This window comes from Danio aesculapii, chromosome 5 (genome assembly GCF_903798145.1).
Source record: "Danio aesculapii chromosome 5, fDanAes4.1, whole genome shotgun sequence".
Lineage (NCBI taxonomy): Eukaryota > Metazoa > Chordata > Actinopteri > Cypriniformes > Danionidae > Danio > Danio aesculapii.
The window spans coordinates 38,598,014-38,616,853 of record NC_079439.1 but is presented as its reverse complement, the minus strand read 5'-3'; the positions used below and the strand labels follow the sequence as shown (position 1 = coordinate 38,616,853).

General features: G+C 36.6%; 1 protein-coding gene across 1 annotated transcript in view; it reads left to right on the top strand.

Annotated features, from left to right (window-relative positions):
• The window catches only part of lrch2 (leucine-rich repeats and calponin homology (CH) domain containing 2), a 138,104-nt gene that overhangs the window by 65,659 nt on the left and 53,605 nt on the right, over positions 1-18,840 (top strand). The window contains exons 11-13 of the mRNA XM_056458145.1: positions 13,490-13,594; positions 15,316-15,384; positions 17,956-18,015. Of these exons, the coding sequence (XP_056314120.1) occupies positions 13,490-13,594; positions 15,316-15,384; positions 17,956-18,015 (234 nt within the window). The remainder of the gene's footprint in view (positions 1-13,489; positions 13,595-15,315; positions 15,385-17,955; positions 18,016-18,840) is intronic.

Sequence of the window (18,840 nt, the reverse complement as noted above, 5' to 3'; positions counted from 1 at the left end):
GGGGCTTATAATTCTGACTGTAACTGTGTGTGTGTGTGTGTGTGTGTGTGTGTGTGTGTGTGTGTGTGTGTGTGTGTGTGTGTGTGTGTGTGTACATATATATATATATATATATAATATCAGAAGGCCAGAAAGTGATTATGTCATGTGCAGAAATGAATCTCAGACAGCAGAGGTAAGGATCCAATTGCAGATTGCACTTTAATTTGATTATTCAAGCAGACAAACAAGGTCAAAACAGGAATGCCTGGTACACGAGGACAATCCAAATTGAAGTCAAAAAACAGGCATAAGGTCAAAATAGGCGACAAAACAGGATCAAACAATAAACAAGGCTAAGGTCAAAAACAAACAGGCAAAACAAAGAAACATGCAACGTACATGTACTGTACATCAAAGACTCCATGCTAAACTGGTGTATGTTTGATGTATAAATAGTTTGAATGATCAGTGATTACAAGTCTCAGCTGTGTGTGTCTCATCAGCCGTGATCGGCAACTAGTGTGTGTGACATAGCCTGATGGGATTTGTAGTTCCTTAACAAGATGTGTAGTTCACCAATGATCTGTCAGGAGTGGATTGCTGCTGATCGTGACAGATACATTTTTTATAAATTGTTAAAATATTGGTGTCTGTGATACAGCAAGTCCAGAGACTGTTGTGTACACCATGATTATATCGTCACCTTAGAATTATAAGGTTCTATCTCCGTTCTGAATGATTCTGAGATGTTGAGCTTCAAAGTTTTTGCATTCCATAGAAAACAGTATGTGTGTAACTTGTTTTTTTTTAAATAAAAAGTCTTAAAATGTAAACAACTTATAAAAAAAAATCCCATAATGTAATTAAGTTGTCATTTAATAAGAATATGTCAATAACTCAATTTTGACAAAAATGTCAAATAGAACCTTATAATTCTAAGGTGATGATATATAAAATCCACTTTAATGTGTGATATGACTAAAACGTGGTCATAAACAAATATTTTCTTAATTCAAATGAGTAGCAGCTTAAACCCAGAAACAGTATTGAATACATCACGAATAACATTTGTCCTGGCCAAATTTTCTCCTCCTGGACTTTATCATGATCTCCTAATCTCATTCTGTCAGTTCGCTCTATCACAATGGTACTATTATGTGGAAACACACGAGGACGATGATGAATGTTTCTTCGCCCGATTAGAGTCTTTTATAAAAATCCAAATACAGGTTAAAATAACTACAGCATACTCATATAAACGAGACCAGACAAATAACTGGGGAAACTAAGGGATTTACATTCAAGATAAACTGAAACACCTGTGTTGATAAATGAAATGAGCGGTAAGAAACAGAATGGGAACACACACGATACAGGGCAAACACGTGACAGTATCAACTTACCTCAATACATCTTGTTGAAGGTTAAAAGAGCTGCTTAAGACATACGAATAAACAGCATTCTGCACTGATCAATGTTAATACGAGAATTAAAGCCCAAAGCGATTTGGATTTTCAGTAGATTTGTAATACTCTGCAGTTCTTCTAGGAAAAATCTTGTGAACTTTTTGAAGAATATTGGCTCAGTGGACTTTTTAGCAGGTGGACAGAAAGCATTCAGATTTGATTGAAAATATTTTCAACTGAAGGTGAACAGATAACTTATGGGCTTGTAATTACTTAAAGCTGAGTAAATATTTACAATTTTAAAAGGTCACACTTAGCAGATGATTGATTAAAAGCTTGTTTGACTTGGTGTCCCGGGAGGGAGCCCTGAGCTCAAAAGATCCTCGAGCCCTGGGCTCCCTCCCATTTGCAGGGTGAGAGGGGAGATTGAGCTCACATAGATCTCAAGAACTCCCCCGCTTATTTGTGGCTAATAACGAATTGCTTTATGAGAACTTGACTATGGTACCTATTTGGTTTAGACAGTTTACTTATGATATCTTTGGACGGTGGGAGGAAACCGGGTAACCTGAGGGAAACCCACACGAACACGGGGAGAACATGCAAACTTTGCACAGAAATGCCAACCGATTTGTCTTGGGACAACATGAATGAATTGTGTGGAGCCCTGCAGTTTTTATAGTGTATGAAGAATATGGTAATTTATGGAATCGTCTGATTGGAGAATCATGTATTAGCTAATAGTGGTGTAACGGATCACAAATCTCATGGTTCGGATCACACTACGGTTTTTAAGTCACGTATCGGACCATTTTTCGGACCATTTACCACAAGTCCAAAGACATGCGCTATAGGTGAATTGGGTAAGCTAAAATTGCCCGTAGTGTATATGTGTGAATGAGTGTATATGGATGTTTCCCAGTAATGGGTTGAATCTTGAAGGGCACCCGCTGCGTAAAGCATATGCTGGATAAGTTGGTGGTTCATTGCGCTGTGGCGATCCCAGATTAATAAAGGGACTAAGCTGAAAAGAAAATGAATGAATAAATGAATGTGAACGGCCCTTAGTTAATAGCCTCACCTCAGCCATAGTTAATCCAGTGTGGCTCTCAGTGTACAAGCTCAGATCTTCAAACTAACGCACAGCTAGTGTAACTTTGTTTAGTTGCAGCAGTTTTGGTTCGGTGTTCTGTAAATTTGTCCTACCTTGTCAGATTGTCCTACCTCCCATTTAAAAAGTAGGTAGCACATTTTGATGACGCAATATGCTACCCATCAGATTTTGCTACCAGTGTCAATTTTAATGTGGATTAGTGTGATACAGTATGAAGCTGTAATATCACCCTAACCTACCTAATCCCTGACCCCAACCTCAGAACCATTCAAATACCTCCCTATTTGGCTGTAACATTTTATAGACACAGATGATGCATTTTTGACGTTTGTCACAGTCACAGGTGATGATGTGGCAACTGGAGACACCTATAATTCTGTATCTGTCTGTGTGTGTGTGTTTGTGGCTGTGTGGAAGCAAGGAGGGACTGGAAAAGTGACAAACAATCCTTATCAAAGCAAGTGACTCATTTTTTCCATTGTTTATTGTTTTCTTTTTCTTTTCACTAGATTACTTAGAATAGGTGTGGCAAATATTTCCTCACTTGGATCATCCTGTCTGTCAATGTCAACAAACCCCAAATGTGTCCGTGATTACACAAAATAATACTCATGACATACTGCAATTAATGCCTTTGTTAAAAATGTCAGGAGTTACAGTAATACCTACATCAGTTAAATTTCTACAGTTTGCAATCAGTCTGAAACGAGTCAAAGAAGTGCTGAAAGGTAAAAAAACACAACAGGAGTGCTTATGAAATGATGTTTTTCTCTTTGGTAATGGTGACTAGACTGTTTCTCCCAGACTTCAGGTTTCATCCTGTGTTTTAATCCTTCCTAATGTGTCATTCTTAATCAGTGATAGCCAATCATGCCAAAATATGATCATTCAGTCATATTTACATATCGAATAACAGCTTCAGTGTCAGTGCTATCAAAACAATTGAGAATAATGATGACAAAAGATAAATACCATCAAGGAGTTATGTGGAAACAAGCAGTTCGAAAGTTCAGAAAAATACATTACATCTCATATAATTGCTAAACCAGTGTGTTGGCTGCAAAAATGACAACAAATCAGCTTAGCAATTATGTTACATAATGCGTGACATTTACCTCAGGAAAGCCTTTGAGATTAAAAATGCATTAGTTAGCAAGACAAAACACATTTAGAGAGGAGCATATTACTGATTATATGCACTGTACATATTCAAACAGGTTTTTTTTTTTAATAATAGCCAACATTTCAGTATTGGTGGCGGTGTTTCTTTCTATGAGAAATCTGGTCAGACTACTTTTTATTTTACTTGATTTGTTCACTTCTCAATTAGCTGTTATACCCAATTAGTGGGACTGTTACAGTCAATGATGTATTTGCTTTTCATAGTCATTACACGATTAGTTTGTTAAAATTAAATGAACGAAGAGTGGGAATGTTTTAACTATAAGCACCGGAATCGAGGTGAATGCAACTGCTGAACTTAAGCACTAGTGTTGGCTTGTAAACATGCATTCCTGTTAAAGATTGCAGTTTCATAAATGTTCAATGGTAGAGTATGCTTTCTTGCGAAGTGGAAAGTGAAGGTGCTTTAAGGTGAAGGTAGAAATATTCTTAAAAAATCTAGGTTGGCGGCACAGTGGCTGGTTCAAGTCCCGGCTTGGCCAGGAGCCATTTCTGTGTGGAGTTTGTACTTCCAATTGAAATCCAAAGACATGCTTGTGTGTGAATGAGAGAGTGTATGGGTTTCCCAGTGCTGGGCATTTGCCACATAAAAACATATGCTAGAGTAATTTCGACATATGGTTTATTCTGCTGTGGTGACCCCTGATAAATCAGGGACTAAGGCAAAGGATAGTGATTGGATTTGTGAAAATGTGTCTTCTCTAAAGCAGTGTTTCCCAACCCTGTTCCTGCAGGCACACCAACAGTACACATTTTCAACCTCTCCCTAATCAAACACACCTGAATCAACTTATCATAACATCAGAAGAGACTCCAACACCTGAAGTTAATGGGTCAGAAAAGGGAGACATCCAAAATATGTTCTGTTGGTGTGCCTCCAGGAACAGGGTTGGGAAACACTGCTCTAAAGGATATAAATTCAATCTTCAAGTCTCTCACTGCATGAAAATTTAACTATGTTGACTTGCACCATATTTAAGTAATTAATTTTTTTTTACAGTAACGTAAGCTGATACAGATGATTTTAAATGTAGGCTACAGAATGCTTTGATGTTCGTGTGTGTATTATTTTATTATAACTATAGTTATTGGAGGAAACTGGGCCAGAAAGAGTGTACTTCTCAAAGTAAAACCATGCCAGTTGGCATAGTGGAAGTGCGTTGACACCTGAGTTTGATTCCCACCTGGAGATTCTATGCCGATCCTTCCCCTCTCTCAGTTCCCCAAATTTTCTTGTCAATACTCTCTCCTATCTAATAAAGGTGAAAACCCTGAAAAAATGGGTAAAAACTGACTTATTAGCTGGTAAGGATTACTTGCACAGTAAAACTGGAATAAAACAAATTCTGAGAAAAATTGTTTTTATAATTTCATCTAATGGAAATATTTAGTACAGCACTTAAACAAAATCTTACTGAAAGCTCAATTTTCTGACAGGTTTTGGGTAAAACATGTTTTGAAAAATAAATATTTTCTATACACATTTTATTTCATGACAGTGGCATGGTGGCACAGTGGGTAGTACAATCGCCTCACAGCAAAAAGGTCGCTGGTTTGAGCCTCGGCTCGGTCAGTTGGCATTTCTGTGTGAAGTTTGCATGTTCTCCCCGTGTTGGTGTGGATTTCCTCCGGGTGCTGCGGTTTCCCCCACAAGTCCAAAGACATGCGCTATAGGTGAATTGGATAAGCTTAATTGTCCGTAGCGTACAGTATGTTTATGTCCTAGTCCTCCAGGTTGGTGGTTGAGCGTTGGGCTAACGACCTACCTCGTAAAAATTGGATGTTACGAAACACCAACATGGTGCGACTAAATATCAACGTTGTTATAAAAATGGCCCTGGGAGTAAGCAAGTAGTTATTTCATGACAATAAACAAACTTTTATAATTTTTTCACTTTTTTTCAATTCAAGAGACTAAACAACCCAATATTTAAAAGATAGAGAAAATAAGAAAAAAATCTGATATAGCAGGCTTTGTTACTGTGCAGGCCCTGTATTCATCAAGCTTCTCAAAGTCTCAGTTACTGGGCATTAATGAACTCCTACTTTTACTTAAGTATAAAAGTTCTACTCCCCCAGTTATTTAAAACAGCTCAAGAGGTTCTCAGCTCTCAAATGGTTAAGTGTTGTCCGTAGGGACTTGCGATAGAGTTATGGGACAGAGACCTGCAAGGGGCAGGTTTTTTAGTCCGCCTTTGCCCCACAAAAATGATAATTTCTCCCAGACCTGTCTGCAATATTGAAGTTTTGATCGCTTACTACGAAAACTATACTTTGTGTGTTGAAAGTGAAATACTGAATCTATCATTCATTGCGCGTTATTTTGACAATATCAACACAAGGCTTATTGGAAATATGTGCTTCAGCCATATTTCTGTGAAACTGCAAAAATGTACTTAAACATATGTTTGATTGCACTTTCTATGTAAATTGAGTGCTACCAATAACTTTTATTCCTTTTCACATTAATGATATTTAAAAGGGACATATCGTTTGACAAATAAAGGAAAAATTTAATGCAGTTTTTGCACAACAATAAATAAATTCTACAACACTACTTAATGATGTCTTTAAATTATAATCATATATGTGTGCATCCTTTGTATCTCCTTATGGACAACTTTTCTAGTATATTCAGTTTGTTCGGTAGCTCACTTTTTACAGTATTGTAGTTGTAAGCATGATTCCACAATAAAAGATAAAAACAATGTAAAATCAAGGTAAAGCCACATGCTCGTGGTGCACTTTTTTGTTTTGTTTGCTTTGGAAAACATTATTGTTCGGGTTTAGGGAGAGTTTTAGGTCAGTATTTTGCTACATGATCTGATTGACAAGCCCTGTTTCTCATGGACCTGTACAAGGACTTGTATCTGAAACGTACATCAAAACGTATTCTGTGTAATTTCAGAATTGCAAAACTGTAAGCGCCCTCTAGTGGATTTGTTGTCTGAAATGTACAACGAAACCTACCCAGAGCAACGTATTTTACATTTCACAAAAATGTAGGCTGTAGACTGTGTATTTCCAATAAGCCTGGACTGGAGAATATTCTTAATCAAGAAGACATGCTAAGTAGATGGTCCATTTGTGAATCAGCTCTGAAACTGACACTAAAGATTTTGCTCCTACTTCACTTAAATTACAAGTAACTTATGAGTAATATTCAGTGGCTTGATAAAAATGCAACCAGATATTTTTTTCATCTTATTTGTGCTCTATATACTGTATCATGAAAAGTTCTTGAATTTGGTGTTCATGAATGAGTGTGAATGATGTAGAAAACCAAAAACCACTTGAAGTATAAAGTCAATTCTATTTCATTTGCTGTTTCGCGCAATGTTTTGTCACCTGTGTTACGAGTTTGGTTTGTTTTTATCGCTGTATTCCAGAGAACTACACTAGTGCAGGAAGTGGTGTGATTTTATCTCGATATTGTGAAAAAGTCCCTTGTGTTTTGGTAAATTTAGATGAGAACCAAAACAAGAGCTTATATCTTTGTTCTGTGGTTATGACTTGCCTTATCCAAAGCAATATGCACAGTATAGTTAAGATTAGAAATTTTTATCTGTGTTCATTTAGATCTATCATCCAGTATCCTGATGTTATGATAGGGCCAGAGGATGGAAGGGTTTAAGGGTATTTTCATTCATTCATTTTCCTTCAGCTTAGTCCCTTTATTTATCAGGGGTTGCACAATAGAATGAACTGCCAAGTTATCTGCAACCCATTACTGAGAAACACCCAAATATACTATTTCACAGACATACATTACGGCCAATTTAGTTTATTCAGTTCACCTGTACTGCATGTCTTTGGACTGTGGGGGAAACCGGAGCACCCAGAGAAAACCCACACGAACACAGGAGAGGTCGATTTTAAGGTCTAAATTATTAGCCCCTTAAAGCTAATTTTTTTTGATAGTCTACAGAACAAACCATCGTTATACAATGACTTGCCTAATTCCCCTAACCTGCCTAGTTAACCTAATTAATCTAGTTAAGCCTTTGAATGTTACTTTAAGCTGTATAGAAGTGTCTTGAAAAATATCTAGTCAAATATTATTTAGTGTCATCATGGCAAAGATAAAATAAATCAGTTATTAGAGATGAGTTATTAAAACTATCATGTTTAGAAATGTGTTGAAAAAAATCTTCTCTTTGTTAAACAGAAATTGGGTAAAAAAAATTAACGGGGGAGCTAATAATTCAGGGGGGCTAACAAACCTGACTTCAGCTGTATATATATTAAATGATATTATATAATATTGTATTATATATCAAATTACAGTACAGTAAACACTAGTACACTTACATATTTACTATATGTGACTCTTTTTAGTCACAAGTTTGACTGTCACTGTTTGAAGTCACTGATTGCTTGAAAAATCCTTAAGGTGCCAGCAGCCAAATGTTTTGTCTATGGACCCGTGTTTTGGTTCCACAGATGTTCTGCTAATAGCTTTTTATGATGACAGCTGCTCTTTACTGGAATCCTATGGTAAAAACAAATCCAACCTGAGGGGGTGAACATGAGGAGGCTATTAAAAAGCATTTCTTTCAGTTTGGCATCAAATGAAGAAAAAAAAGTTCCTGTAATTTGGTCCAGTGCTTTAAGGTTTCCTCCACCCTTGTGGTTTTATTATATGTAAATTCATATGCATACATTCATATATTGGAATGAACATTTAGTTAGGATGAGCTGGCAGATTGCTGCTGTGTAAAGATTCCAGATTTGTAATGTAATGGGTGGAGCCTGTGAATCTTTAGTAAATTTTGATGAGTCACATTAATAACTAAAAACAATCAGCTGATTCAGTCAAACGCAATACATGATGCAATGCTAAACACAATGGTAAAGCAATAAATGCAATGTAAAAAGTAGATTATTCATAACAGACTTTGTTTGCTGATTCGCAGGAGCTTTGCGTCATTGTCTTCTTGTGGTTTATCGTGTTGCTGAGACCTAAGATTTTCCAGAGAATTTCCAGATTCTGTATAATCCAAATGTGAAACGTAAACAAACAAATACATGAGTCAGCCGGTAAATTCCCAATTCCTCGCTATACTTGTGGTTACGTGTTGTTGCTACGATGTATCGGCTTGAGTGGGTGTACATGACGCTGTGAATGCACTTTTGCACGGATGAAAGAGAAGTCCTTGTATGGTAAAAATGGGTGGTGTTAGACGATGATATGTGGTTTGTGACTTATGGTTCTTGGTAGATTTGCAGTCAATAAATGTTTTCTTTTTCTGTCCCAAAAACCTTTTACTTTTATTGGTTTTGCCAAAAATGGCTTTTTTTATATAATTAAATTGTAACACTTCTGAACTGAGAAGTGTTGTCATGGCGAAACTGCTAAATAAGCTTAGATTTTCCTTTCATGAAATAACATTTATGTTCAAAAAGCATTCAACCCCCCAAAAATATGTAATTGTCCTTCTGTAAAGCTTTTAAAAACATACTCCTGTACATTTTGTGCACTGAAATTGGTCTGTGCTTTCTTAATCCAAATGTTTTGAGTAATGAAAAATGTCTTTGCACTCGTTTAGCATAGAGTTGCAGATATCATTGTACTATATTGCAAAATGTTAGTAGAAATCTGCCTTTACATGGACATGAACTCAATCTGTGGGCTTTTATGGAGCTGGTCCACCCTTTGCAGCTGTAACACTTTCAACTCTTCTGGGAAGGTTTTAGGGGAATTTTTTACATTTCTTCTAGAAGTGCATTTGTGAGGTCAGGCACTGATGTTGGACGAGAAGGCCTGGGTCTCAGTCTCCACTCTAAGTCATGAGTGGATCAATCAGGTTAGGGTCAGGACTTTGTGCAGGCCAGTCCACACTAAACCTCCTCATCCATGTTGTCTTTGCTTTATGCACTGGTATGCAGTTATGTTGGAACAGGAACATCCCCAAACTGTTCCCACAATATCTTATCCAATAAGTCTTACATTGAAGCATTGAGAGTTCCTTTAACTTGAACTAAAGGGCCAAGACTAACACCTGAAAAACAACCATAATTCCCCTTTACAAAACTTTACACTTGGCACACTTCAGTCAGGCAAGTATTGTTCTCCTGGCAACCACCAGACCCAGACCAGTGCTCCAGAAAAAGACTATGGTTGGGACACTTTCGTTAAATCAACCTTCATTCTCCACGCTAATTCATCCCAAAGGTGTTCAATCGGGTTAAGTTCAGGACTTTCTGCAGGCCACTCCAGTTCCTTCACACCAAACCCCCTCATCCACGTTGTCCTTGCTTTATGCACTGGTGTGCAGTTATGTTGGAACAGGAACATTTCCAAACTGTTCCCACAATATCTTGTCCAATATGTCTTACGTTAAAGCATTGAGAGTTCCTTTAACTTCAACTAAGGGGCCAAGCCCAATACCTGAAAAACAACCATAATCCCCCTTCACCAAACTTTACACTTGGCACAATGCAGTCAGGCAAGTATCATTCTCCTGGCAGCCACCACACCCAGACCAGTGCTCCAGTAGAGGACAATGGTTGGGACATTTTCGTCGGACTTTTCTGCATGATGTAAGAGGAGAAGAGTCATCCATTTTCAGTCTCTCATCACTGTTTAGCTTTGGTAAGATGTTCTCATACTGCCTGACTGTGAGACAATGGCCTGGTTCATTATTGACATAAATGTGGACAAACAAAAGTCTTGCAAAAGCAGTTTAAAGTGCATGTGTGAGGAGCACATACAAAACATACACATACACATACATAAATTAGTATGTACATTTTATGTGCATTCTGCTATGGTGACCAAATTCACATCAATATGAGAATGCTCTCATATGCATACTGACTGAAGTATGTACTTAAATGTTCATCCAAAAATACTGCTTTTTACAAAACATTTGATTTTCTTTTTTTTCTGCTGAGCACAAGAGAAGAAGAATAAAGCAGAAAAATATTGATAAACAGTTGATTGTAACTCCTGACCTTAGTACCACAGTATTTTCTTCTACTTTGGAAGGCGATGGTTACCACCAAATGTGGGATTGGCAACTTTTTTTTAATCACATCACATTTTCTGTGAAATCTGTCCACTCCATCTGCCCAGTATCTGCGGACTGGCTCTGATTTTGAGCAACTCGCGGCAACTCTTTATGTTAGATTTGCACAATTAATTGAAATGAGATGTGCTTTTGATGCTTCTCACTGGCAGTAATGGTGTGCATATGGTAAGGTGACAGTGTTCCAGTAATCATGACCATACACGCACTGCTGCTGAAAGGACATTTGAAAGCAAATAGGGATAATTGCACTATATGACCAAAAGTACATAACTCAGTCTAATTACTAGGCTTGGCTCTTCCTTTATTTGCAGTGAAACAAATCATGTCGTATGAGACTACCACTGTGTGTGCTTTCAGCCTTTTTGCATCACTTTGATCCTGTTCCAAAATTATAATAAAAAACAGAGTATGGTATGGAATAACTTGTACAATACACGCAAAGCCCAGATGTGGACCCAATCAAACACCTACAGTTTAAAGTGAATGAGAGCATCTGTTAAATTGATTTTATTGCATCAACAATTTTACAGCATCCAGTTTCTGGCTAAATTCACTGCAGTGTTTGAATACTACCACTGTTTATAGATCTAGTAAATTTCACATCAAATATTACATCAGCTCAAAGGCTTCATTATGACCTCTTTACCATTCTTTCCACCTGTACTACTGCTAACATACTGTAATTAGGACTGCTAGCTAAAACACAATGGACATGTTTACATCATACATTTTCAAGAGTGACAACTTCATTTAAATACATGAGTGTTTTGTGTGTGTGTGTGTGTGTGTGTGTGTGTGTGTGTGTGTGCGTGTGTGCGCGTGTGCGTGTGTGTGTGTGTGTGTGTGTGTGTGTGTGTGTGTGCGTGTGCGTGTGTGTGTGTGTGTGTGTGTGTGTGTGTGTGTGTGTACAGAACAATGTGAATTTTTTCTCTGCGTTCTTAGAATTGAGAAACAAACTATGTTCAGTGTAACAAAAGAAATGCAAGTATTTTATGCTAAAGATATGCTAAATTTATTAAGTGAGTGTTTTGTTGATTTGGCGCTATAATAGGGATCAAGAATGGTTGCAATGATGCGTTTTCACAACAGGGGATTGAACAACTAAATTGTAAATAAAGTTCTCCTTCCAGAAACTTAAAAAAGGTGAGCCTAAAACTAAATTTAGCTGCAGTTTGTATAGTGTGTGGCCAACATTTAGTTTATTAGTAATAACCACCTCAACGCATTAATTCATACCCATAGTCTTTCTCTAATGGTTTTGTCATGATATTTCTAAATATAATCCCAAATCTGAAAAGGTTGTTGCAATGTAGAAAACGCAAATAAAAAAAGAAAGTCGTGATTTCCAAATTGACTTTGACTGGTATTTCATTGCAGACAAAACAGCAAACGTTATTTAATGTGTTCCTCATGATTTTTAAAATAATTGTATTTATTTATTTTCAAAATAAACACGTATTCCAGTTTTGGTTCTGGAACAGTCACAGACCAGTAAAGCATTTATCACTTTGTAATGTTGCCATTCCTTTTCACAACACTTAAGGCGTTCAGGGACTGAATGTGATAAAGTGTTTCAGGTGTAATTTTGTCCCATTCGTCCTGCAAACAAACCTTAAGGTGGGAAACAGTACGGGGTCTTCGATGTCGCATTTTACGCTTCAAAATTCACCACGCATCCTCTATTGGAGACTGATCAGGACTGCAGGCAGGCTAGGACTTTGTAATGTGTGCTGAATGTGGTTTTGCATTGTCTTGTTACAATATGTATGGTCCATGGAAAAGAAGGCAGCATATTGTGCTTCAAAATCTTGATGTACTTTTCAACATTAATGGTGACATTAGAGAAGTGCAAGTTACTTTTGCCAAGGGCATTGACACAACCCCATACCATTACAGACCCTGGCTTTTGGACTTGTTGCTGGGAACAGTCTGGATGATCCTTTTCTTCTTTGGTCCGGAGCCTACGGCATCCATTTTTCCAAAAAAAACCTAAAATACTGATTCATCTGACCACAGTACACATTTCCGCTGTGTGATGGTCCATCCCAGATGCCTCTGAGTCCAGAGAAGTCTACAGCGCTTTTGGACACTGTTAACATAGGGCTTCCTTTTGGCACAGTACAGTTTACATTGGCATTTGTGGATGTAACTACGTATTGTGGTATTTGACAAAGGTTTGCCAATGTAGTCCTGAGCCCATGTGGTGATATTCCTTTTAGGCGAATGATGATTCTTGATGCAGTGCCGCCAGAGGGGTCAGGTCAGCTTAGGCTTGTGCCCTTGTCCTTTACGCACTGAAATTCCTCCAGATTCCTTGAATCTCTTAATTATTATATGCACTGTTGAAGGTTTAATATCCATATGTCTTCCTGTTTTTCTTTGAGTAACATTGTTTTTAAACATTTCAATAATTTTCTCATGTATTAGTTGGCAAGCTGGCGATTCTCGGCCTATCTTTGCGCCTAAAGGACAAGACCTTTCTTGGACACTGCTTTTGTAGCAAATCATAATTACAATCACCTGTTAACTTGTTTCTAATCACATCATTTAACCAATTTACTTGATTACTTGCCCTAAATTGCTACTGGTCCAACTTTTCCTTATTTGGGGTTCTATATTGTTCATTTATGAATTCCATCAACTTTACAGAGATTTAATATAACTTCTTAATTTAGCAAGTAACACGCTGTAATATTTTGCTTTGTGTGAACTGTGTGCAGGTTAAGAATTAAGCAATGTTGTATTTTGTCTCTATTTTTTGTCCCCTTCAGCTCAGAGAAAGAGCAGTTAGCTGAAGAAGAGGAGGATGACCTGAAGGAAGTGTTGGATCTGAGGAAGATCGCAGTGCAGCTGCTACAACAAGAACAACAAAACAGGTGATCTTTCACACTGAATCACACACGCTCATGTAAACTTCAGAGCCCATCAACCACAATATCTCCATCAGACATCCTGTCTTCTGTATTAAAGCATTAATTAAATAGCTACATTAGAGAAATTGGTCACAAATAACCATATTTAATTAACCCCCTATGTAGGCATTTCAAAGATGTGAAAAGCGAATGCTAACTACTGATTTAGAAATACAAATCCTCATTTTATTTGTATTTTATTTGTATTTTATTGATTTTAGGGTTATTAAATATATTCAGGCTCTTTATTGAGTATTTAACTTCACACACTGTTAAAGATTAAAAAAAATGTTAGGCAGTCTCGCATTTATATATTCTGCTTTATTACAGTTACCCCTGTAAATTATTTGGTGATTTTTACAGCTAAAACAAATGCAACTCTGACTTCACCAACAAATCTTTAAGTTTATTCATGGTTGTTTGCAGAATTGAAGGTATCTCAGTCATTTGTCATAAAAAATTCAGATTTAAGTCAATTTTAACAGCAATATTCAGCACTTTACTAAAATCTCACCTCTAGCTTTGCTAATTAATTAGACACACTGTATATATTTTCATTTTGTTAAATGAATTCTACTAAATAAAGAATTGCAAAGGAAATTGGTTAAATGATAGTAATTTACTTCAAGGAGGTGTTTAAGGTGTCATGAAAACTTAATATGCATGACATGTCATGAATATGAAGAAGATTTATGCATGCTTATGACATTCACTCAGTTGTCTAAACTTTGTTTTAGATGACTTCATGGTAACTTGACATATTTAAATACTTCATAACCTGTATCTACAGTATTTGTCATGAAAACTCGACATTATCAAGACAACATGACTTGTCATAAACCTGTCATTAACATGATTTTCATGAGGCCATTATAATTGTCATGAATATTAAAACAGCGTCATTAATATTTTTTCTTGATCTCAACTACAGTGTAAAATTTGAATGTCATTAAATATTCTTGATCCTATTTTGTTCTTCTGAAAAAAATGAAAAATATTCATGCCTCAAATATAATTGCTTCATCACAACCATGTTTAGAGCTGACAAGTTATGTTGCCTTGGAAATGCCAAGCTGTCATGGCGAAAGTATGTCCTGGTAATGTCAAGTTCTCATTAAAAAGACAAAGACAGGTCGTCATGTATTTGTTTATCTCAAGTCTCATATTTAAAATGACAACTGAGCAAATGATACTTAACAGCAGTTGTCGTGAGCATGCATAAAAGCTCTTTATATTCCTGATTCCATGTTATGATTATAGAGGTGTGTTATAAACCCCCCTTCAAGTAAAATGTTGCCAAAATATAATAGTAATTAGATCTGGAGAAGTTTTAATGATTTAATTATAAGTAAACAGGCTACTCTTCTCTTCAGCACTCCCTTTCTTTCTCTTGGGGCTGATCCTGATACCTCAGATGACTCTGCTCTCTTTCATTGCAAGTTATAACAGAGACGAAAGCAAGCTTTGGCAGATTCGATGCTCTAATCCATCCAATTTTCTGGTTCTAAAGAAGTGAATGACTGTCAGATGTTTTGAAGTAATAGAATCAGACCCCCCCGCTTACTAACAAATGAATCACCATATTCCTCCTGCTCTTTCTCCTTCCATCTCCTTCCCCATCACTTTCCTGCATCTCCACCGCACCCTGGGATCTGATTGGTGCTCGCATTGCGTATGACTCTCAGGAGGCGGTCCCTAATTTGTAGGGCAGAGAGTCTGATACACCGTAGAAGAGCAGCGGGCAGAGCTCACAGGTAGAAGGACAGATGTGTGTTTACATGTGTGTGTGATATACAGTGTGTGTTTTTAGAAGAGGGTGTACACTCAAAAAATGATGTATGATGTATGCTGTATGATGTTGCTGTATGTTTAAACTAGTTATTTAAAACGAGCTGCAATAACACAATTAGTTACTTCTCATTGCTTCAACTTGATTGTTTTATGTTCAACCTGCTTAAATTTGTAAAAACGATTGAGTTAACTTAATTCTTCCATGTTGTCCCAACACAAATCCATTTTGTGGAACCCAGCATTTTTACAGTGTAGGCCACATGCTCAGTATATGTGGTCATGTGCGTTTATGTGCATGTTTTGTGTTAGTAAGCACATGCGTGTTAAGGTTTAATGATGTCTAAGAGCCGAGCATTACAATTCAAGTGTGTTGCAATCTCATATTCCTTATCAAAGTCCATGTGCTTCTAGTACTGTGTTACATGCCCTTACTAAAAAGGGTAGTATTCAAGTGCATACCTGTCAACACATACCTGCCGTTTTTTCCCACGAGTCTCCTGTATTTCAGACCCATCTCCCGCCACCCTCCCATTTTGTTATTTCTCCCGGAAAATTCCCGCAATTTTACGGTCCTCAGCTTTTTGGTACAATCTTTAATACCCCCAGGTCGCCGACTTTGGTATAGTATCCGATTGCAGCAGCCTCCCAAAACCCGTTGCATAGTACAGTTACCTATTCGGTTTTCAGCTGTGTTACACCTCACCCCAGAGCCAAGCCAAGCCAAGTCAAACCCCCCAACTACCCCCCCAAATGTTGGCAGGTATGTTCAAGTGTGCTATTAGTGTACTTTAAATAAAAAGTTCTTCTCTGAAATGTACTTCAAATTGCATCTAGGCATACTTGACGAAACTGACAGAAAAGACTTGTTCATTTACATGTACCTAAAAGTACACTTTTAAAATGGAGAGCCTAATTTCAGAGTATGTAACACCAAATTTTTCTATATGTCACAATGTTTCTTCCTTCTTAACTTATTTTTTACAACAAGTTAACTTGCAGTATAAATTAAAAGCTTAATTGGGACTACTTGTGCATAAAGTAGTGTACTTAAAGGGCACCTGTGATGAAAATTTGTACTTTTTTTTTCAACTTTTTTAAGCTGTTTGGACAGAACTGTCTGTATGTTTAGCTTATTGGAGTGATAAAAACCCAACAAGTCTCTTTTTTTACATTTCCTGATGTTAAAATAAGACCCAAATCCCAGTGATTTTGAGGCCCACAGCAACGTGACGTAGGAGTCTGGTTTTTCCTGCCCACCGAATGGATTGACATAGCTCCATGTTTTTATAATAACATGTATACACATGTCCTCAGAACATTTTTTTGGAAATAAACTAGGATTAAAATATTTGTTGCAACTCTCTGTGATTTTTATAAGTATTTTTAAGTTTAAAACATTTTTAAAACAGAGCGACCATGTTTGTAATAAAGACAGTAAAATCGCAAAGTCATTCTAAACCAGTATAATCACCACATACATATTAGTAAACGCTAATGTGTGTTTGTGTGTGTGTGTGTGCTGCAAATGCATTTGTTTGACACTCATTATTTCAGAAATGCTTGAATAAACTCCACCACAAATACATTAAATAAACTTACTTGGTATTTTTGACTAATGAGCTGTATTTCAGCTTCATCCGAGTCTCTATCACTAACAGCTGTTTATCTGACATAACGGAAGAGAAGCAGACACTCACGTGAGAATGGTGGGCGGAGAGAAACAGCTCATTTGCATTTAAAGCCACAGGCTACAAAAACAGCTACACTGTACTCAGCAAAATGGGCAGATTCTGGAGGTTATGAAAAATTATCTGATGGGTATTTTGAGCTGAAACTCAAACACACTAATAACCTCAGACACCAAAGGTCTTACATCTAACATCTTGTGAGGGGAAAAATATGTACGTATACTATCAGTATATACTTGAGACATTAAGTATACATACTATACTTCAATGTTACTTAAGTATAGTTCCATAAATTTTTTTTTGGTAAGGCTTTTTTTTTATGGAAATTAAGAAAAAGTTTCCTGCAATAAAAAAAAAAAAACTGTTGACGTACAGAGCTGAGCTCTTTTCTTTTGATTTAATCGCTTCATTTCCCATAAAAAAGATATGGTGTTCTTTTTGGAAGACATCAAATGTTTTGTTACAGTTCATTGTGAAGAGCTCTACAATTCTACGTTTTTTTCTTTAGCTGTACATACGTGTTACGTCTTAAATTACCTAAAATACTTGGGAATTTAGACTAAAATGCATTTCCAAATATCCCGATGAGTGTTTTTGTCACCTGTGAATAATTTTTACGATCAGATATCACATACTTCAGATTACAAAAGCTAAATCCATGTTTGGCTCTCATGCGACAGTTTGCTGTCAAGCACCTGGCCAATTACGAAAACACATTTAAATACAGATACAGATCAAAGTCTGCTCTACGTTATATTTGACACTGTATAAGAATGACTCATGCCCATGTTAAACGTTGTTTCTGCATCATTTGAAAAAGGCATAAAGGTTGTTTTGATCTTGCAGGTTTCTCAGCCACTCAGGGAGCAGCACCAAACAGAGATCTCCATCTCAGACTGTTAGAAGGTATTTCTCTCATGCATAAACACCTGCATGCTAGCTCTTTCTTTATAAATCAGCTTTATTCACCTATAACACCTAATTGAGTAATACTAACAAACCACAGAGAATGTTAAAATAACTTGTGCTAGCTACATCAATAAATGTAATAATTAGTATTATAGTGTCAATCAGTGTAACAGAGTTAAAATAACAGGGGAAAAATAAGATAAATTATGACAATTTAGGTTAAAAATAGCAGCGCCAATAATTATAATAAATATATGCTGGATAGTAATGATAATAGAGTTAACAAACATCTTTACAGTAAATATATATTACTTAGCAGGTATTCGGTAGATGTACATTAGAAATACGATGACATTTTCATTACAACTGGACCATAAACTTCCATGCATTGACATCATAACTGAATCAAATCAACTCTTTGTAATACAGCGTGCTTGGCTAATAACACCCTCTTAATATTTTATTGGAATGCCTTTAGCTTTGGTTACAGTATGTGTTTTTGATGTCATTGTTTCAACAACCATAGGCAATGTCAAAAGTTTTTTTTCCATCAAGCATTAAGTGTTTTTTCTGGGATCTTGTATTGGAAGCAAATCCACCATCTGATCCTGAGGAGAACCACTTTGTAAATTTTACTCCAGAAAATCTCAAATTTTTGTAAATTGCTTATAGTCAATCGGATCATCTTCCTTAAAAGTTGGCATACGGTAACTGCAGCAAAAAATCACACATAGCAGGAGAACAGCAATCTAGTCAAGAGTAGATACAGGGTTCAGATGTTTAACAGCTGACTGAAGCAGGATAACAAATCTACTTTAGACA